This window comes from Delphinus delphis, chromosome 6, assembly GCF_949987515.2.
Source record: "Delphinus delphis chromosome 6, mDelDel1.2, whole genome shotgun sequence".
Lineage (NCBI taxonomy): Eukaryota > Metazoa > Chordata > Mammalia > Artiodactyla > Delphinidae > Delphinus > Delphinus delphis.
This window is the reverse complement of record NC_082688.1, coordinates 527,734-549,380: the sequence shown is the minus strand read 5'-3', so window position 1 is coordinate 549,380 and position 21,647 is coordinate 527,734. Positions and strand designations below refer to the sequence as shown.

Below are 21,647 nucleotides of genomic sequence, written 5' to 3'. Positions count from 1 at the left end.
GCTGAGGCGGGGCCGGGCGGCCGCCCCCCATCCGCCACAGTACCTGGGAGGTTGTTGATGGAGCCCCCGTCTATCAGCAGGTGTCCGTCTTTGGGGTCGCAGAGCGGGGGCATGTAGCCCGACAGGGACATGCTGGCACGCACGTACCTCCACAGTGAGCCTGGGAGGGGGTCCAGAGGGATCGGGGGAGAGGAAAGGAGCCTTTCGCTGCCCAGGGTGAGTTCCTGCCCTGGACCCTCGGCTCAGAGCCTCGCCGACATGGGTCCTGAGCCCTGCACGTCTGGCCTCCGGCGGAGAGCACCAGGCCCGGGCAGATGACACCCTTCCTGGACATCCTCCCCCTCAGACGGAGCCCAGGGGGGCCGGGCTTGCTCTGGGCCTGCCCACATCTCCCCTTGCCGTGAGCTTCTGCCAGCCCTGCCACCCCACTCACTTCTAAGCAGACACATTTCAAGGGGCTCCCAAAACACTCTGGCCTGGAGAAGGGCCTCAGCCGCCCACCCACAGATGGGCTCTCTCCTCAGCATTCTGCTCCGACCCACACGCAGCTGTGACCCACGTGGGCCCTCAGTCTGCCCCTCTGCCCCCGTCCCATCTCTACCTCTCCCTGTGCACCCTTCAGCCTTTGGGCCCAGAGCAGTCATCTCTGTTCACAGCTCCCCGAGCCTCTTGCCTCCTCTGGGAGATCCTGGGGCTTCCCTGGGCCTGGCCTGGAACTGGCCCCTTAACGCCCCTCCCCGCTGGGGAGCCTGCACCCCGGGAGGAGGTGCTCACCATCTGTGTGGACCCTCATGGCAGAGGCTGTGATGTCCGTGGTGATGGTGAAGTAGGGGACCCACAGGTCCTGCGAGGGGAACGGGACTCAGAGGGACCACCCCCGGCTGCCAGCCCTCGACCCTGTGGGCCCAGGGTGTCCAGACCCAGGCAGGCTGAGGCCGTGGGCTCTGCTGGGGGTGCACCTCGATCTGCCTGTCCTTGAAGACACTGCAGATGCTTCTGCTGCAGCCAGCCCCCGAGAACACGAACACAGAGGGGATGGGGTAGGTCAGGTCCAGCATGGTCTTTACCATCGACATCACATCCTGGGGGGTGGCACACGGGGGCACGTGTGAGGCCTCTGCAGAGGAGAAGGGGCTCACCCCTGCCTCCCTCTCCGGGCACCAGCAGCAGGCGACCCCGAGGGAACACCAAGAGCCTGCGTCAGGAGAAGGGAGCAGGGACCTGGGCACTCACGTGCGCTTTCTGCGAATAGAAGCCTGTGGGGAGCAAACACTGTGGCCTGAATGGCAGGGCCTGGAGGTCCCAGAGGAACGCCTGCTGACCCCGGGCAGGCCTGGCCAGCTGGGCCCTCACCGCCCGCTCAGCGGGGACGGTTCAAGGCTCACTGGGACAAGGCCCATCCAGGACCAGGGCCAGCTGAGCGTCCACCACTGCCCCTCCGGGCTGGCCTGGGCTTGGCCTTCACACTCCACCGCGGCAGACGCTCCACCCCTCTGATCCTGGGAAGCAGCAGCCCTACCACGGGCCCTCACTGCCAAAGCCCCGTGATCTCTGGTAGGACCGATGCCCATCCTTCCTCAGTGAGGACCCGTGAGCACAGGGCACAGGCCCAAGAATGCCTGACTCCTCAGGGGTCAGGGATGGAGAGGAAGGGTCCTCCTTGCCTCTGTGTGGACAGACGCTGGGACGGGCTGTAAGTGGGCGTGGGCCCCCAGCTGGGGGTGAGTCACGCGCCCCCAGCCGCTCTCACTGAGACTCGTGGACGAGCAGAAGGCACACACGCGCCCCTGGAGGACAGGGAACCAGGACAGCCTGGGACATCCCTGGTGTCCTCTGCGGGCAGCAAGGCCCTCACTCCCGAGGAGGCCCTTGCCCAGCACCGCAGCCACCCCACCGTGCCCCCTCCACGTGCCAACAGGTGGGACCACAGAGCAGCCTGGGGGGTCCATCCCCCATGGCCCACAGGGTGGCTGCCCAGTGGGCTCCCTTGGCCCAGCGCAAACTCAGGGTGGCAGGACATGATGCCCGAAGCCCCCTGGCTGTTCCCACACCCGTGGGAGAGCTCTGCCCGACCTGCACGCAGACCCTTGCTGAGGCTAGAGCACCGTCCCCCGCGGCCACTGCCCTCGGAGGCTGTCCTTAGTGACCGGAGCCGAGCAGCCCGCAGCCCCCAGGGAGACTGGGCGCCTTGGGGATCTGTGCATCGGGCAGATGGCCTGCTCTGAGAGCTTCTGCTCAGAGGAGGCCCATCTTTTCTTTTAAAAATGAGAATGCCAACACTTCTGAGCCCACTCTCGGTTGCAGCCAGGGCTCCATTCTGCTCCACAAAAAACGAGCAGAGCCCTGAGAAGGGCAGGCTGCAGCCCGCCTGCCCGGGTGGGTCCCCAGATCCTGGACTGTCCCCTGGCGTCCGTTCACCGCAGGGCCAACTGTACCAACGACGTATATTTCTTACTTTATGTGTCCCTGATGCTCTGGCATTTGGGGTCCCGCACACCGGGGGAGAGAGACAGACCTGGGCTCACCCAGCCCTTCCAGAGCCCACACCCGACTACCTGTGTCTAACGCACACCCCAAGCCTGAATCACCCAGGGCCAGGTGCCAGGCAGCTATGCCCAGAAACCCGCCGGAATTATTCGAACGGGCAGATCTTAAGCTGTGTGCCCTGCCCCGCCTTGCCCTTCCCACAGAAACCCCAATAAGGGCCCCGACCTAGGCCTTGCCCCCTGCCTGCCTACCGGCACTGGTGCCCCCATGGCCCTGTGGGGTGGGTGTGGAAATGCGGGGAACTGTGGGTGCACTAACCTCTCCTCAGTCACCTTTACAACTCAAGACCAGGCATGAACCAGAGCCCATCCCACAACACTGACGCCCTTGCTTCTCTGTGCCCTCCCTGCCCCAACAAGCCACGCTCTGAGGCCAGAGCCCTGCAGAGCCACGTCCGTCTCGATGCCCTCCTGCGTCCCCGGCCCTGCAGGGCCCCTCACCTCAGCCCACTGCTTGGCCCGGATCCGTATCTGGCTGTAGTTCCACTCCTCAGAGCACAGGGCGCCTGTGAAGGCCCTGGTGGACGTCCGAGCACGTGCGCAGGGATGCCGCCCTCTGTCAGGGCCCGGATGATGCCCACCTGGGCACAGCCTCTACGCCAACAGGAGGATGGAGCAGGCAGTCAGCGCCGCCGGGCCGCCAGGACCCCGGGGACGGCCGTCCCGTTCCACCCCACCCCTCGGTGCCTGAGTCCTGCACACGCCACAGGGAGAGGGGCAAAGATGCCAACTCAGAGAGGAAGTGGGACGCTCTCGAGAGGCAGCCAGCACTCAGCCTCCTCCACCCGCTGGCGTCTGGGAGGCTGTGAAGCCGAAACAACAGGCTTTGAACAGACTTGGGCGGGTGGGGAGGCAGGTGGAGGCCCCCAGGGCCGGACGAGCCACCACCGGAAAGCAGCGCGGGCTGAGACCACTGTGGCCACTGTTCGTGTGTGATGTCCGCCACACAACCAGAAACAGCATGTGTGAGCGGAAGAGAGCGTGTGACTGTAGCCAGGAGGAGGGACAGACAGTGCAAGTGGACAGAGGCAACACCCGAGTTCTAGAACCGATGACTGACATTGAGCGTCGGGTTCAAGGAGCGTTCTAAATGCTGAGCGTAAATTAAAGGAAAAAACCCTACATTGTTGGAAACCCGAGACGAAGAGAACTTCAGACCAGGCTGAGAACAGAAAGGCGCGCTGCCTCCAAAGGGCCAGCACACACAGAGCTGGCCTCCCCTGCTCCGCGCCGGCTGCCGAGGCCGCGGACTCACCATCTGGCCCTTCACAGACAATGCCTGCTGGCCCGCAAGTTAGGAAAGAAAGAACAGTTTAAATCAAAAGAGTAAAATTAAGGAAATAATAAAGAGCAGAAGTTAATGAACCAGAAGACAAACACACTATAGAGAGGATCCCCGAAAGGACGAGTTCAGGTACGACTGGTCCATAAAAGTAAAAAGCGGGGGACGGAGGGAGGCGGACAGGGTCGGGGAGTGGAGGGGGAGGGAGAAAGGGACAGAGACGGAGAGGGAGAGAAAGAGGGAGGAGGAGGGAGACAGAAGGTCTTAATAACCAATATCAGGACTGAGAAAGGGAACCTCTGGACAGATGCTCCAATTAAGAAGGTAAGAAGCTAGTGTGAGCTTCATGCCGTAAGTAGGAAAAATCAGATAAAATGGACACATCCCTAGACCAACATAACCTACCAGACCCGACGCTGGAAGTAGAAAACCTGAAGAGTTCAATAACCATCAAAACAACTGAATCTTTAATTTTCAAATCCTCACAAAATTTCATGTCCGGATGGTTTTACTAGTGAACTGTACTAAACATCTAAGGAAAACCAACACAAGCCACCTGGAACCTTCCAGAGAACAGGGAAAGCAGCAGCACCTTCCAATTCAGTTTTGAATTTTGGAAGGTAGGCAAACAAACCTGCCTACATTTCAAGAAAGGACAAGCACGGCCCACCTTGCTCAGACCCAAGGGGTCAGGTGACACAGAAACAGGGCCACATGCCACAGGCAGATGAGTCCATCCCAAGAAGGTGATGTTTGATGTTACTTTAAAATCACTCAGTGTGATTCACCATATTAACAGGATAAAGGAGCAGAATCACACAATCTGACAGACCCATAAAAAAAAACACCCGTGATAAAAACTCGGCAAACTAAGAATAGAAGGAAACTTCCTCAGTCTGATAAAGGGCATCTACAAAACCCAAGAGCCGAGCTGGCAGCCATGGCACTTAGCGCTTAAAGGGAATGCTTTCCCCAACACTCACCACCTCTGCTCAGCTCTGCGCTGGAAGCCCTAACCAGTGCAACAGGCAAGAAAAAGAAACAAAGGCATTTAGGTATTTTGGAAAGAAAGAGGAAATACTGTCTTTATTCTCAGAAGAACAAAATGTAAAAAAACTACAAAAAAAGGTACTGGAAGAAGTGAATTTAGCAAGGTTGTAAGTCATGACATTAATTTACAAATATCATTTGTATTTCTACATAGTGGCAACAAACAATTTAAAATGAAATTTACAACATACCATTTAGGGCTTCCCTGGTGGCGCTGTGGTTAAGAATCCACCTGCCAATGCAGGGGATACCGGTTCGAGCCCCGGTCCGGGAAGATCCCACGTGCCGCAGAGCAACTAAGCCCGTGCGCCACAACTACTGAGCCTGCACTCTAGAGCCCGCGAGCCACAACTACTGAGTCCACGATCCACAACTACTGAGCCCGCGTGCCACAAATACTGAAGCCCGCGTGCCTAGAGCCCGTGCTCTGCAACAAGAGAGGCCACCACAATGAGAAGCCCGCACGCCGCAATGAAGAGTGGCCCCCGCTCGCCGCAACTAGAGAAAGCCCGTGCCCAGCAATGAAGACCCAACGCAGCCAAAATAAATAAATTTATTAAAAAAAAAAACATACCATTTACAATAGCAAAAAAACCCATAAAATACTTAGCTGACTCTAAAATTTACACAGAAATGCAGAGGACCTAGGACAATCCAAACAACTTCAAGAAAAAGAATTTGAAGGAATTACACTGCCGGATGCTTTCCCATAAAGCTAGAGTAACAAAGACAGTGTAGTGGTGTGGCTGGGACAGAACACATGCCTCCGTGCAGCTCACACCTGGGCAGGTGTTTGGTGCTTCACTCAGACGCCTCAGCAGCTCAGCAGGGAGGGAAAGTCTTCAACTAGGCAACCATGTAGAATACCCTCACCTCACACCCCGCCACTCACAGGAAACAATTGTGGGTGGACTGCAGGCCCAGATGTACAAGCTTTGAGAAGATGTAGCCTAGGCAAGAGCCCCCAGAGCACCAGAAATTAAAAAACTGTAAAAAACTGGGAAATCACACTTCATCAGAGTTAAAACGTGCTCATCAAAAAACGCCATTACATGCCATTACAACAAAAACAAAAGTCAAAGACTGAAGACAATATTAGTAATAAACATATCTGGTAAAAGACTTGTATTCAGGGACTTCCCTGGTGGCACAGTGGTTAAGAATCCGCCTGCCAATGCAGGGGACACGAGTTCGAGTCCTGGTCCGGGAAGATCCCACATGCCGTGGAGCAACTAAGCCCGTGCACCACAACTACTGAGCCCATGTGCCACAACTACTGAAACCCGCGCGCCTAGAGCCCGTGCTCTGCAACAAGAGAAGCCACCTCAAGGAGAAGCCCACGCACCACAACGAAGAGTAGCCCCCACCCACCACAACTAGAGAAAGCCCGCGCGCAGCAACGAAGACCCAACGCGGCCAAAAATAAAATTAATTAATTTAAAAAAAGAAAATTAAAAAAAGATTCGTATTCAGAGTATATAAATAACTCCTCTAACTAAATAGTAGAGGGCAAGCCACCTGTGAGAGAGGCGCGTGGAACTTGATGACCAAGAGGCGCCTGGAACCCGAGTCCAGGGATGCAGATCAGACTCACGGTGAGGCACGGCCTCCTCCCACCAGGGGCGTGGCCACGACTTCCACCCCGGACGATACCAAGGGGTGTGGCCACGACTTCCATCCCGGACGATACCAAGGGGTGTGGCCACAACTTCCATCCCGGACGATACCAAGGGGTGTGGCCACAACTTCCATCCCGGACGATACCAAGGGGTGTGGCCAGATACCAAGGGGTGTGGCCACAACTTCCATCCCGGACGATACCAAGGGGTGTGGCCACAACTTCCATCCCGGACGATACCAAGGGCGACAGAGATGTGGGCAGCCCGAACTCTCAAAACTGCCAGCGGGGGTGTAAAACTGCTCAACTACCCCGTGGACAGGTAACTCCACTGCCAGGTATTAGCCCAAGAGAAGAGCACATATGTGCACAGGAAAGATCTGCACAAGAATGCTTGTAGCCGTTTTGTGCACAGTAACCAGACCCAGAAAATAACCCAGGTGTCTGTCGACAGGAGGAGGACTACAGGGGCCCACAGGGGCCCATGCGGCGACGCCACGGGTGCGGTCAGCGCACACAGACAGCCTCAGAGACTCGGAGTTCACGGGACCGAGCCGACACAGGCCGGCACGGAACGGAACGGAAAGCCGAGCAAGCAAGCATTATTATTCTCAGAGAAGTTCAAACTGCACGACTAGAACAAACAGAAAAAAACTGAGGAAAGCACTCAGACATCAGAAACATCTTAGCAAAAAAAGATCGATTAGAAGATACATCTGAGAAAAATCACCCAGAAAGTAGAACAAAAAGACAAAGATGGAAACTTGGGAGAGAAAAGAAAAGATGGGAGCACGAGAGGATGAGGGGTCGTCTGCACTGTGCTCCAGAAGAGGGAGCAGGGAGCAGGGGTGCGGGCCTTAGCCAACGCTCCGAGGGTTGGAGGTGATGAATTCCCGAATTTGAAAGGGCCCACTGCGAGTCTGCCCAGCCTAACGGGGGAAAAGACACCCAGGCACATCCTCAAGTACTTCCAGAAACACAAGAGTGAAGAGAGTCTCCTACAGGATCCAGAAGCAACAGGCTTCATGAAGAACACGACACTGAACTTCAGAGCAGCAATACTGGAAGCTAAGAAGATGATGGGACCACACCGTAAAGTTCTCAGGGAAAAGTATTTCCATCTAGGGTTCGTAACCAAACTGTCATGCGAGTGTGAGAGCAGAGTGAGGGAACTTTCTGCTAAGCGTGGCGTTGAAACTCTTCCCTCCCATGCAGCTTCTCTTAAGGAAACTTCTAGAGTATGAACTCTACCAAAATCAGGAATGTATCAAGAAAGGGGAAGACATGGTATCCAGAAGTGGAGCTGGACACAGGAGAGAGACAAAGGCAGTTCCCAGGATCATGGTGAAGGGAAACTCCAAGGCAACATCCCAGCGGCATGACTGGGGAGCAAGCAGCAGAGCTGAGAGGAGGCCGCTCCAGAGTGAGTTCAGCAGCGATGACTTGGTGGTCTGAGCACACTGAGGGGGCTGCGTCTCCAGCAGCATCTGCGGTGGGCTACTGAGCAATTATTACTCTGAGGAGGGAGACACTGCCGTATATACAGTAGGATAAGGCTTAGCTCCAAAGACCCATCTTGCTGCAAGGCAAACAGTGAGCAATGGCTGACTAGGGCGGGGACCACACCGGGATCCCGTGCTGAGGAGGAGGATAGACGGAGGATACGAGACAGAGACACACAAACAGACTTTGACCCTGTGCATATATGGGGGCGGTTAGGAACTTAATCATCTAAAACTGGAAAAAATGAAAAAACAGATAAACAACAGGGTCCTACTGCATAGCACAGGGCACTATATTCAATACCCTGTAATAATCCATAATGGAAAAGAATCTGAAAAACAATATATGTACACTATATACACACACAGACACACACACGCAGGCACGCGCACACACGCACACACATAAAACTGAATCACTCTCCCGTGCACCTAGAACCAATACAACATTGTAAATCAACTATGCTTCAATAAAAAAAAAAAAGAAACGTAAATGAGGAAACAGCTGAAGAAAAGTCGGAAGTGACTGTCTGTGGGATATTGTCTGTGGGATATTGTCTGTGGGATACTGTCTGTGGGATATTGTCTGCGGGATATTGTCTGTGGGATACTGTCTGCGGGATATTGTCTGCGGGATATTGTCTGCGGGATATTGTCTGTGGGATATTGTCTGTGGGATACTGTCTGTGGGATATTGTCTGTGGGATATTGTCTGTGGGATATTGTCTGTGGGATACTGTCTGCGGGATATTGTCTGTGGGATACTGTCTGTGGGATATTGTCTGTGGGATATTGTCTGTGGGATACTGTCTGCGGGATATTGTCTGCGGGATATTGTCTGCGGGATATTGTCTGTGGGATATTGTCTGTGGGATACTGTCTGTGGGATATTGTCTGTGGGATATTGTCTGTGGGATATTGTCTGTGGGATACTGTCTGCGGGATATTGTCTGTGGGATACTGTCTGCGGGATATTGTCTGCGGGATACTGTCTGTGGGATATTGTCTGCGGGATATTGTCTGCGGGATATTGTCTGTGGGATATTGTCTGTGGGATACTGTCTGCGGGATATTGTCTGCGGGATATTGTCTGCGGGATATTGTCTGTGGGATATTGTCTGTGGGATACTGTCTGTGGGATATTGTCTGTGGGATATTGTCTGTGGGATATTGTCTGTGGGATACTGTCTGCGGGATATTGTCTGTGGGATACTGTCTGCGGGATATTGTCTGCGGGATACTGTCTGTGGGATATTGTCTGCGGGATATTGTCTGCGGGATATTGTCTGTGGGATATTGTCTGTGGGATACTGTCTGTGGGATATTGTCTGTGGGATATTGTCTGCGGGATATTGTCTGTGGGATACTGTCTGCGGGATATTGTCTGCGGGATATTGTCTGCGGGATATTGTCTGTGGGATATTGTCTGTGGGATACTGTCTGTGGGATATTGTCTGTGGGATATTGTCTGTGGGATATTGTCTGTGGGATACTGTCTGCGGGATATTGTCTGTGGGATACTGTCTGCGGGATATTGTCTGCGGGATACTGTCTGTGGGATATTGTCTGTGGGATATTGTCTGCGGGATATCTCTGGATTTGTTGGTGGGGCAGAGGACTGCTGTGTGTTATGCAAATACCATACGGCCTTACAGAATGGCCACATGGCTTTTAAACTAAGTATTACTTTAACTAAATTTTCATTAAAAACGCTGCTGCAAGCCAGCTGCTCCAGGGCACCTCACTGTCCCAGCCCCGCAGAAAGCAGGCTGAGTGCTACCCCCATCCCGGCAACTTTGGGTAAATCACCCGAGTTTCTAGGCCCACTGGCTCAGCTTTCAGGTAAAAACACAGCACTACACGATGCCCCCAAATCACCCCAAATAAACGAGCAGGGTACTCATTACTTCACCACCCAGGCCAGGCCGCACTCAGGGGGCCAGGGCCAACACGTGCAGGCGTTCCACCCTGGCCGCTGCCTGCGGACCGCGGGATCCCTCCCCTGCAGTGCAGCCCTCGGAGAGAGGCCACAACGTGCGCTGAAGGCACAGGAGGCCAGTGAGGAGGCTGGGGGTGAGGAGGCGGGGTCTCCATAAGGGCAGCCCCTCCCGTCCCCACCCCACTTTCCTGGCTGTAAGGGTCTCAGGCCAGAACTTGGAGCCTCCGAGTCTCCAACAGTGGGGAAGTAAGGAGCGTGAATCTGGCCAGACAAGCAGTTCTGAGGCTCACCTGCATCATTTCTCTGACCCTCTCCAGCTACAATTAGCCGAGGAGTGGAGGGGCCGGGCGCGAGCACAGCCCCGACTCTGCAGGGTGCACACACAGTGACTCCAGCGTCCTCTGGAAGGGACATCCTCGGGCCAAGGCAGGTGGCGAGCCAGGCTCCTCCGTCAGGCCCTGGGGACAGGTGGCCAGCACGGTAAGCAGGGCTGGCACCCAGGCCTGGCACTCAGGGAGCCTCGCTGCAGTGCCGGGGAAGCGGCACAAGCCCGCCAGCCCAGCGACTGGCCTGACGTCCTCCGAGGCCAGGGGTGTGAGGGTATCCACCCCACAGGGCACCCCTGGCCCTGGGACCTGGCCCTCAGAGGGGCGGGGGTCCAGCACAGATGCTGCAGGAGGTGCTGCCTTGCCCCTCCTCGCGCCGACCGGTTCACCCGGGGCCCTTGGCCTGTCACACCCTCACCACACACCTGCCCCTCCGTTTCTGCCCCCACGTGTATTTTTCTCTTTAACCAAGGTCAGGAGAATGGCAGCAACTTGGGGTACAAGTGCTTTGGGTTAAAAGTCCTTAAAGGAACCCACCAGCCCAAGAAACTAAAGGCTGCTTCACGACGGTCGTGAGCAGAGCAGATCACTGTTCCATAAAGTGTGCATTAAAATGGAAAGAAACTCTCCCGCAGCCCAGCGGAAAGACTGGCAAAGGGTCAGAATGGAGTTTTCAGAAGAGGAGACAATCGGAACGAGAAATACATTCTCTTCCACTGTCTTTGTGGAGGGAGGGGACACCTGCCCGTGGGAAACACTGCCGGGCGCGTGCGCCAGCCCAGCCGGGGAGGATCAGCGCAGGCGCACACGTAACCGACTCGTGGCCCGCGGGAAGGGGCGGGACTCACCTGGCTCCCCTCCCCCGGGTACCAAGGCGACAGCGTTGCTGGTCAGCACCCGCGCCAGGCCGGAGAAGTCCGAGCGCCGGTCCGGGGGCCTCTGGCAGACCCGCTCCGACGGCTCCACCTGCGAGAGAGGCCGGCAGACGCGGGGGGCCGGGCCGAGTTCGCACACCCGACGTGGCCTGGCTGTTCTACCCCACTCCTGACCCAAAGCTCCTCCTGGACACGGCCGGTGGGTCTGATCCCGACCCAGTCGTCACCTCGGCGCCCGGGCTCACCTGGGAGGGCTCTTGGGGTGGGGCGGGCAGTGCGGGCAGCTGGGCCACATACCGACGGGCCCAGCCGAAGCCCACAGCCCCGAGGTGGAGGGCGCTCAGGGCTTGGCCACCTGGGCGCAGACGCCGCTGGCAGGGCGGCTCCACCAAGCTGTGGGGCTGGGTGGGCTGTGGCCAGCCGGCGGCCCCTGCGCTCCCACCACGGCCCGCGCACAGCCGCCAGGGCTGGGGACCCCTGAGGAGGAGGCGCCTCAGGATTTGTGTGCTTTGCTGTCCAAAGGAGGAAGCAGTGCCAACCTGAGGCCACCGGGCTCTCTGAGGCCTCAGCTGGAGGTGGGAACCTCAGGCCCATCGCTCTGGGGTTCTGGCCCCCCGTAGGGGCTCCCCCATCCGGGGGGCATGTCACCCTGTGGCCCCGGGAATCCGAAGACCAAGCTCAAGCAGATGTGTGCACAGGAGCGGGAGAGCTCGTGGAGAGCCAGCGCCCTCATCAGAGCCAGCGGGCTCAGAGCAGAGTCAGAGGCAAAGGGCCCGAAGCAGGTCGGCGGGGCCCCCAGCCGCCCCGGGCCTCACCAGCTCGGGCAGGCTCCTCCTGGTTAGACGCGGCGAGGGCAGCAGGGGTGCAGGTGGCCGGAGCAGCAGCCCCCAGGTTGAGCCGCTGCACAGTGCGGGCCGGCGCAGGCCCGTCCTCCCGGCGCTTCTGGGCACGCACAGCCGCGCTCTCCAGCACCCGCTCCAGCTAAGGGAGAGCGGAGCCCCGCGTCAGGCAGCCCAGCAGAGGCCGCAGGCTCGAGCAGGACAAAGCCAAAGGCCAGCGCGGGGCTGTCCACAGACGTCCCAGGCTGGACGGGACCACGCCTCACGCCCTAGCCCAACACAGGTCTTGGCCTTGGCGGGTGGCACCCTGGTTCTGAAGACCGACCCGGCTGTGGCGTGCTTGGCCCTTCCTCTGTGAAGCTGTGACCCAGGGGGTGCGGGGCTGGGTGCGGGGGCATGAGGGAGCTCCGGGGGCCTGCAGGAAGGGAGGCGGCGCACACACTGCAACCTTCTTTTGCAAACACTCCCCCACAAGGGAGCATCACTCCTGGTAAGAACAGGAACCCACATCGGAGATGACGAGTTTGTAGCTGTCCCAGGACCGGGATGGAAGCGTGAAATGAGAACAGACGACGGGGCAGAGGAAGGAGGTGGGGAACACAAAATGAAGGGACAACGAGACTCCACTTCACACCCAGGAAGTTGGGAACACAGGGGACTGACAGTGCAGAGCAGGGAGCATGGAGCCCCAGACCTCGCCCACATCACGTGCACAACAGGACTGCAGTCTGGCAGCTCTCTGAACCTGAAGACACACAGCCTCTGCCGCTCAGCAGCAATTCCAGGTGGTGCCCTGAAGACACCCCTGCACACGCGTGTAGTGAAGTAACTTCACAGTCCGTTGGCTGAGAAGAGACAGATGGTGGGGCATTCACAAATAGAAACTAAACAGCCATGAGACGAGTGAAACAATATGGATACAATTCAAAAGTGTAAGTGTTGAGTAAAAAGGAAATTTCAAGATGGTATAAACTCGAGCACTATTTATATAAAAAAACCAGTGCCATATACACACATAGTAAAAACGTGAAACACGGACAGAGGCTCTGACTTTACAAGAGCAAATACCTGGGTGTCTGCTCTTATTATCCATCCCTTTCTGAGTTGTTGAAATACTTCATTCAGAGGACAAGAGAGAAACAAGGGGTTGGAGGAGAGAGTGGGGCCCCCCTCCCGCCAAGACCTGCCCAGCCTGCAGCCCTTTGACCACGCCCACTGCCTGGCCCAACCCAGCAGCCGGCCGGCCCCTCCCCTCAAGCCCTGGCCACGGACCCCACCTGCTGAGGCCCCGCCCACTGCCCCACTCACGCAGGCCGGCTCACCTCGCCCAGGCCCACGACAAGGATGAAGTCGGGCTGCCGGATACAGCGCTGGGTCCAGGGTGTGAGCGTGCTGTCCACCTGGTAGAGCACGATCGGTGGATGTCCTCCTGCTGCCCCAGCCAGCTGGACAGCCGGTGCTCGTGGATACTGGAAGGCACAGACAGAGGGGCGCAGACGCCAGGGCACATTTCAAGGCCGGGCTGGGACCCACTGAGAGCAGCAAGCCAAGCTCGGCTAGGCTGTTCCGACACGGAGGCCGGCGTACCTGTCCAGAGCAGCAGAGACAAGGCGCTGTTTTACGTTGCCGCTGGTCAGCAGCAGGGCAGGGCCTGAAAACACAACCACCAAATACAGAAAACTGTGCCGGCAGCTCACACTGGAGGACAAGCGAGGCCCTTCCTTCTCCTGGAAGTTTGCTCTTCTGGAAAGCAATAAGCCTTTCACCACTCATGAGGAAGTGCCTGTGGCCCTGAAGCAGACCCTCTGGGCAGGTGAGGCTGCAGGTGTGGCGGTGGAAGGGCTGCAGCAAGTACAGGGAGGGGCGGCCTCTCTGAACCTCAGTCTCCTCCTCTACACATGAAGGGGTTGAATCTCTGCGGCACTGAGACTGTGTATGCGTGGGGGCAGGGAAGCACAAGCTTGTAAAGTGCGAGATTAGACAGTCTCCCAAATCCAAGGCAGCCCGGCTGGCTGGGCTCCAGTCAGGTGCGGGTCACCAGTGTCTATCACCAGGGATCAGCGTGCTTCCTGCATCTACAGGGTCTTAGAGTTGCTGTCCACACAGACACAGTTGCTCTCAGCCAGGAGGGCCAGCGTCAGAATATGTGAGAGGGCCGCCAGGGGCAGGGACAAAAGCTGAGAGGCCAGCGGCCCTCAGTGTCAGGAAGGCTGCTGGACCGCCCTGAGGATGCAGAAGTCCCGCTGCTGCAGGAGAGGCCGGGCTCTTCCCCATGGCTTCCTTCTTACACCCTCGCTTACACCTGAGCTTCTCTGAGAGCTTGTAATCAGAAGGTGAGAGACAAGAAATCACCGCCTTGTGTTTAACTGGCAGCATCTGCTTTCTTGGAGGCACAAGCATAAGGGTGCATTTCACAGGGTGGTGCCCTGTGATGTGGCTGCTGGACTGACCTGTGCGTCTGTGCAGCTCTGACTCAAATGGCAGAAGCCCGTTGATGCGGGGAAGCAACTCCTCTGGGGGCTCGGGGCAAAGGGCGCTGGTCCCCCTGGGGGCTGCAGTCCTGCTCTGGGGGTCAGGCCAGGTCGGGCCAGGTCGGGAAGAGCTTCAAGCTCGAGTTGGTCACCCTCCGTGGGTCTGACAGAGAGAGGGCGTCCTCTCGGGGCTGATGCCTCACGTGCCTGCGAGGGCCGGCACTCCTGGGCACTGCGGTGGCTCACCCCGTCCGCCTCTTGGGCGTCTAGGACGAGGCGGGACAGGCAGGCCGTGTCTGGCTGCAGGAACACAGCGGAGCGCAGCCCTGAGGTCCTCAGCGGACCGCAGGCTGGGCTCTATCTGCCCTCAGGGCACGTCTCCTGCTCTGGGCCCGCCTGCCTGGACTCGGAAGGCTCGGAGGAGGCCCTTGGGAAAGTGTGGAGCCCCCCGGAGGTGGCGCTCTGGGCTCTCGAGGTGCGGGCTGCAGCCCCAGGCAGTCAGGACTGTGGTGACCATTCCGTCCGGGGGAGGGTCTGCTTAGGGCCCAGGCCATGGGCAGGTCCAGGGCAGTGCGTGGACACAGGCTGACGCCTAGGCACTTATGTGTCGGCTCCGTGGGGCACGGCTGCTGCTCCAGGACGGATCTGGCCTGGATAGTCACTGCCAGCCTGGCTGTCACACAGCCTCTCTCCCAAGCTCTGGAAGCCAGAGGAAGTGGACTGACACCTTCACAAGTGGAAGAAAAGGACCACTGGCCTAGATCCTCACTCGAAAAACACGCTTCACAAATGTGGCCACCTGACTGTCAGCAAAAGATCACTGCAGGGCAGAGTCCAGTCCTTCTAAGCGAGGGCTCTGGGGCAGCTGAAGATCCTATAGAAAAAGGAATCCTGACTCTACCTCGCATCATCACCAAAATCAATCTCCAATGAACTGTAAACTTGCAAGGTAAAACCCTAAGGTTTTTAGAAGAACCTCTTCCTGATTCGGGGGCAGCATGAAATTTCTTCAATAAAACACAAAAAGCAGTAATAATATAGGAAAAAATTGATAAATAAATTGGTCTATATTAGAATTAACAACTTATGTTTGTCAAAAGATATTATTAAAAGAATAAAAAAAACAAGCCACAGAGGGAAAGATATCTGCAACACTTTCATCCAATAAAGCGACTGTATCCAGATTGCCCGTCAACAAGGAAAAGATAACAAGCCAATAAAAAGGGTGGGCAACTTGACAGGCACTTGCGAAAGAAGGTATCCCAATGGCCAGTAAACAAACAAACTTCTTAGTTGTTGGGAAATGCAAATTCAGGCCCAAACAAGATACCACTGCACACTCATCAAAATGCACAAAGAGGAAAGGCCACCCGCCCAGCTGCAGAACACACACTCTTCCCTTTCTCCAGGACAGACTATATGTTAGGCCACAAGGTAAGTCCTAAAGAACTTTAAAGACTGGATTTACAGGGACTTCCCTGGTGATCCAGTGGTTAAGACTTCTCCTTGCAATGCAGGGGATGCGGGTTCGATCCCTGGTCAGGGAGATGAGATCCCACATGTCTTGGGGCCAAAAAGCCAAAACCATAAAACAGAAGCAATATTGTAATAAATTCAATAAAGACTTAAAAAAAAACAAAAAGATTGGATTTACAGATGTAGAGAACAAACATATGGATACCAAGGCGGGGGTGGGGGGGTGGGATGAACTGGGAGATTGGGACCGATATATATACACTATTGATACTGTGTATAAAATAGGTAACTGGGACTTCCTTGATGGCGCAGTGGTTAGACTCTGTGTGTAAGACTCCACGCTCCCAATGCAGGGGGCCTGGGTTCAATCCCTGGTCAGGAAACTAGATCCCACATGCACGCCACAACTAAGGAGCCCTCGGGCCACAACTAAGGAGCCCGCCTGCCACAACTAAGATCTGGCGCAACCAAATTAAAATATAATTAATTTAAGAAAAAAAAGAAATGAGAGAAAATGGAATCTTTCTTTGAAAAAATAAAATAAAATAGATAACTAATGAGAACCTACTGTATAGCAAGGGAACTCCATTCAATGCTCTGTGGTGACCTAAATGGGAAGGAAATCCAAAAAAGAGCGGATATATGTATCTGTAAAGCTGATTCACTTTGCTGTACAGTGGAAACTAACACAACATTGTAAAGCACTATGCTCCGAGAAAAAATTTTTTAAAAATTGGATTTACACAAAGTATCTTTTCTGATCACAATGGTATGAAACTGGAAAATTCAAAAATATATGGAAATTAAACAACACATGCATAAACAACCAATGGGTCAAAGAAATCACAAGAGAAATGAGAAAATATCTTGAGAGAAATAAAAACAAAAATAACAACATTCCCGGATGTACTGGACACAGCGAAAGCATAGCTAGGAGGGAAGTTTACAGCTACACATGCCTCCTTTGAGGAAGAAGAAAGATCTCTGATCAACAACTGGCTTTGTACCTTAAGTAACCGGAAAAAGAATCTCAAACTAAACCCAGAGCTAGCAGAAATAAGGAAATAATAAAGATCAGAACAGAGATAAATAAAATAGAGAATAGGAAAACAGAAAATCAATGAAACCAATAGTTGGTTCTTTGAAAGAATCAATAAAATTGGCAAACCTTTAGCTAGAGGAATAAAGAAAAAAAGAGAAAAGACTCAAATTACTAAATGCAGAAATAACAGGACATTAGCTATTTTACAGAAATAAAAAGTAATACAAGAGAGTACAGTGAGCAATTGCAAACTAACGAACTGGATCATCTGGATGAAATGGACAAATTCCTAGAAACGCACAACCTACCATGACTGAACCATGAAGAAACAGGAAATCTGAATAGACCTATAACCAGTAAGAAACTGAACCAGTTAAAAAAAAAAAAAAAAAAAAAGCCCTGCATGAGGTGGCTTCACTAGGGAATTTTACCAAATATTTAAAGAAAAATTAACACCAATCCTCCTCAAACTCTTCCAAAAATATTGACTCGGAGGGAACACTTCTTAACTCATTCCGTGGGGCCAGCACCGCCCCGCCCCACCAGTACCAAAGTCTGCGTGGGACCAAGACGCCAGGAGAAACTACAGACGAGCACCTTTGACAATGCAAAATCCTCAGGAAACAGGAGCTGACCAAACTCAGCAGGGTATTAAGAGGATTACATACCACACCAAGTGGGATTTATTCCTGGAATGCAAGAATGACTCAGCATATGAATATCAATCAGCGTAATAAATCACATTAACAGAACAAAGGGGGGGAAGTATGATCATCTCAACTGACGCAGAAAAAGCACTGACAAAATTCAACATCTTTTTATGATATAAACACTCAACAAATTCTGAATAGAAAGAAACCTCCTCAACATATTGAAGGCCATACATGAAGAACTGACCACTAACATCCTACTTGAAGGCGAAGGACTGAACGCTTCCCCCTAAGATCAGGAACGAGGCAGGATGCCTGCTTTCACTTAACACTGCTAGGATGTCAGTGCCACCCAAAGCCACCAACAGTTCAGTGCAATCCCTGTCAAGATCCCCAGTTCCTCGAAGAAATAGAAATTTGCGTGGACACACATGAATGTCACATCAGCGCACCACACGGACGCTAACCTCCTGGTCTGGATGCTGTGCTGCAACCTGGGGCAGGGGGTGGTGTGTGGCTCTCGCTTTACTATTTTTACAACTTCCTGTGAATCTGTAATTATTTCAAAATAAAAGGTTGGTTTGTTTTTTTAAAAAAGGGAATAAGCTTTTATGAATCAACACATCTCCACTGTGCAACTGCAGATCTTTTGGGTGTGCCCTGGACAGTCTGACCAACGTCACTGAAAAATGTATGATGTTTTCTACCTCCAGAATATTTGTTATAAAACAAAGACCAAGACGAATCCAAATTAACGCTTTCTGTGATTTAAATTTTCCCTTGGAGAGTAACTTTTACATATTAAATATTTATAGTAGTATCTTCAATTTCATAAATCATTTTCATTTGGCATTTATTTAATGCCTTCTACTATCAAGTGTCTGTTTCAGATAGCGGACGTTTTCGCCATATTAAGATACATACTCTTGTCACAACGTATTGTTCCATAATAGTAATGTAACATTCATTGCACCTATTGTTATATCATTTTTGAAGACACCCCTGAAACCTTTAGAATAGCCCTATCTCAGAAAATTGACTTATTGTCTCTTACTATGGTCGCTCACAGTTATAAAAACATATACATAAAGTGTTAAGAATATGGAATACTTTATGATTTGGGGAATTTCTAAGGGTTCTCAGGAATTTCAGTTTCTTGTTCTTGAGCCCCCAACTTAACAGCCGTGGAACTTGGGAACATGACCTAAGCTGCCTGACCCCAGCTGCGGGTGTTCTCCACGTGGTCAGTCAGCTGCCCCAGCCATTGCGGTGTCCCCTCCGAGTAGTGGAGCAGCTGCACGCACCCACCCCAGGCTCACACCCCAAGATGGGCTCCCGCTGGCGGGGGGCGGTTCAGGGGTCTCTGTGCCCCTGGAGGCCCCAGAGTTCAGCTGGGAGGAGCAGTGCGGTGTGACTCACACCAGCCCCTGTGAGATAGGGTTTGCCCATCAAGACTGTCCAGAGGCGCCCGTCTCACTGCGACGGTCCTCTCCCCAGCGCTGCACCCCTCTCCACCCCCTGCGCAGGGTTTAGCCTTGCGAGCAACACTAAGTGCTCTTTCAGGAGAACCTGGAAGGATGAGAAGCAGGAGGAGGGGGTCCAACCGGACCTCAGGTGCCTTTGGGCAGGGCTTACCGATGGCGCTAAGGGCGTGCTTGAGCTCCAGGGTGAAGGTGGTGAGGGGCACATCCTCTGACACGGGCATGACGGCCACCGTGGAGAGGTTGCTGGCAGGGTTCCCCGAGTCCCACTTGCTCCCTACAGCATGTAGCCCAAACTGGTGACCTGCAGAGCACAGGGGCGTGCGTTGGCCTGAGGGATCGGGCTGCCACTCGCACAGTCTCGGTGTCCCTGGATGTTTCTAGGTGACACCACGGCACGAGAGGCCTCGGCAGATGGAACAGGCACCGGGGTCGGCCCCGAGTCCCCACAGCCAGAGCCCCGCCTTTCCCGCTGAAATTACCAACCACACTGTGGCGCCCTTGCGTTTCATACACACCAGGACCGGGCCCGCTGAAGGGGAGACGGATGCACGGATGCAGAGAAGGCTGTGAGGCCCAGAGAAAACGCAGAGTCGAAAGGATCGGCCAGGGGAGGGCCCATCCTCTGACCTGCCCCCCTTCCTGGAGTTCTTCCACTGACTGCTCCAGAGACAGCAAACAGTCTGACCACCTCGTCTGCGTGGGGTTTCCAGACCCCGGGGTGAGGCACAAAACAACCCAGGGTTGGTCAGGGCTGGGTCCTGGGATGCCTGTCCCTGAGGCCACAGGCTTCCCCTTCTCTAGACGTGAGGCCAGGAAGCCCCACAGCAGCAGGGACGGAGGCAGCGGGCACGTGCCCACGAGCGCATCAGCCTCGGTCCGAGCGTCCCCGGCTGAAGTTCATTCCCAACACAAAGTTACTGCTTGGCAAGTAGCACCTCCTGTTTTCATGGACGTGGCTGAACGGGCAGCCTCACCCCTCCTGCCGCCCACGTCCCAGCCAGACCCCAGTCTTCTGGGGCCCCAACACATTGAGGGCTCTCTTCCTGGCCCCCATGGCTGGCCGCTGTGCCAGCCCAGCTCCTGCACAGACCCTCCCGACCAGGAAGGGCACGGCCAGGTGCCAGGTGCAGGCACCGGCCATGCAGGAGGGTCCAGCTCCGCCAAGAGGGCATCCATTTCTGACTCTGCTGGTCTCGTCCCTGGGGAGGAGCGGTGGGTCCTGAGGCATAGAGCGTGGGTTCCTGCAAGGCCTGACCCAGAAGCCAGAGCGGGGGCTGCAGAAGGCAGAGAGAGGGGCCCCTAAGAGCTAACCTGGGGGCAGGGCAAGAAAGTGAGGGCTGTGAGCCAGTTGGCAGCTGCATGCGAGGCAGCAGGGGGCCCCTTTTCACCGGTTTTCTGGCAGCTTCTCTGTGGGGAATCCCCTTCCTCTCGCTCTTTCCCAGTGACCTCTGACGTTAGAACCCTCCGTCTGACGTAGAACCAGAGGGGGATTCTATTGCCAGCTTCTGACAGTTTTCTTTTAGTCTTTAAGAAAGGCATGTGGGAGGTTCTGGTTCTGACCAAGAAGGAGATGGAGCCGGCATATCGCACCTAACCACTGCCACCAGTTACACGGAGGCTCTGGACACAGTTCTCAGGAGACCCAGAGGGGCGTGAAGAGGAGTGCAGACGAGCCAGGACTCGTGGGAAGACCACGCTGCTAATGCCACAAGGGTAGCAGTGCCACTGCCCCGTCCCAGCTACAGCCAAGTGGGGTCCATGCCTCCCCCTCCGCACTGGGTGCTGCCTCCAGGGGGGCTTTCCAGGGCCCCAAGTTCCTGCATGGGGCGATAGACACAGTGGGGTGGAGCCCCCAGCTCTCCATTCCCTGCACTAGAGAGGGGAGATGGACAAGGGAGTCCTCTAGATCTAGTATGAAGTCCTGGCTTCACCCCCAAGCAGCCCATACATGAAACTGGCCAGGATCGCACAGCAGAGGCTCTGAGAACAGAATCCAGTGTGGCATACCAGCCTTCACACTGGCTCTGGGTAGCACACAAGCACAGCAGACCAGAGCAGTACTGCAAAGGCCTTGAGAATTAAATTAACATTCAAACACAGCCCAAGGAAGAGGGCCAGGACATGCTCTGTGAATATGAGCACATTGACAGTCTGCAAAAATAGAAGATTTAAATGGGAACCAGGCTCTCATAACATAATACTCGAAATACAGGATGCAATCCAAAATTACCAGGCATACCAAGAGCCAGGAAAATCTCAACTTGAACAGGAGAAGACAATTAACAGACAAAAACGACAACATGTGGGCTTCCCTGGTGGCGCAGTGGTTAAGAATCCGTGTGCCAATTCAGGGGACATGGGTTCGAGCCCTGGTCCAGGAAGATCCCACGTGCTGCGGAGCAACTAAGCCTGTGCACCACAACTACTGACCCTGTGCTCTAGAGCCTGTGTGCCACAACTACTGAGCCCGCGAGCCACAACTACTGAAGCTGCGCACTTAGAGCCCGTGCTCCTCAACAAGAGAAGCCACCGCAATGAGAAGCCCGC

General features: G+C 54.9%; 1 protein-coding gene across 1 annotated transcript in view; it reads right to left on the bottom strand.

Annotated features, from left to right (window-relative positions):
- PNPLA7 (patatin like phospholipase domain containing 7) overlaps nucleotides 1-21,647 on the bottom strand; it is a 31,416-nt gene that overhangs the window by 2,140 nt on the left and 7,629 nt on the right. The window contains 13 exon segments of the mRNA XM_060013636.1: nucleotides 44-160; nucleotides 775-844; nucleotides 960-1,082; nucleotides 2,988-3,073; nucleotides 3,076-3,147; nucleotides 11,118-11,229; nucleotides 11,954-11,979; nucleotides 11,982-12,026; nucleotides 12,029-12,119; nucleotides 13,300-13,391; nucleotides 13,394-13,446; nucleotides 13,565-13,628; nucleotides 19,252-19,401. Coding sequence (XP_059869619.1) covers nucleotides 44-160; nucleotides 775-844; nucleotides 960-1,082; nucleotides 2,988-3,073; nucleotides 3,076-3,147; nucleotides 11,118-11,229; nucleotides 11,954-11,979; nucleotides 11,982-12,026; nucleotides 12,029-12,119; nucleotides 13,300-13,391; nucleotides 13,394-13,446; nucleotides 13,565-13,628; nucleotides 19,252-19,401 — 1,101 coding nt within the window.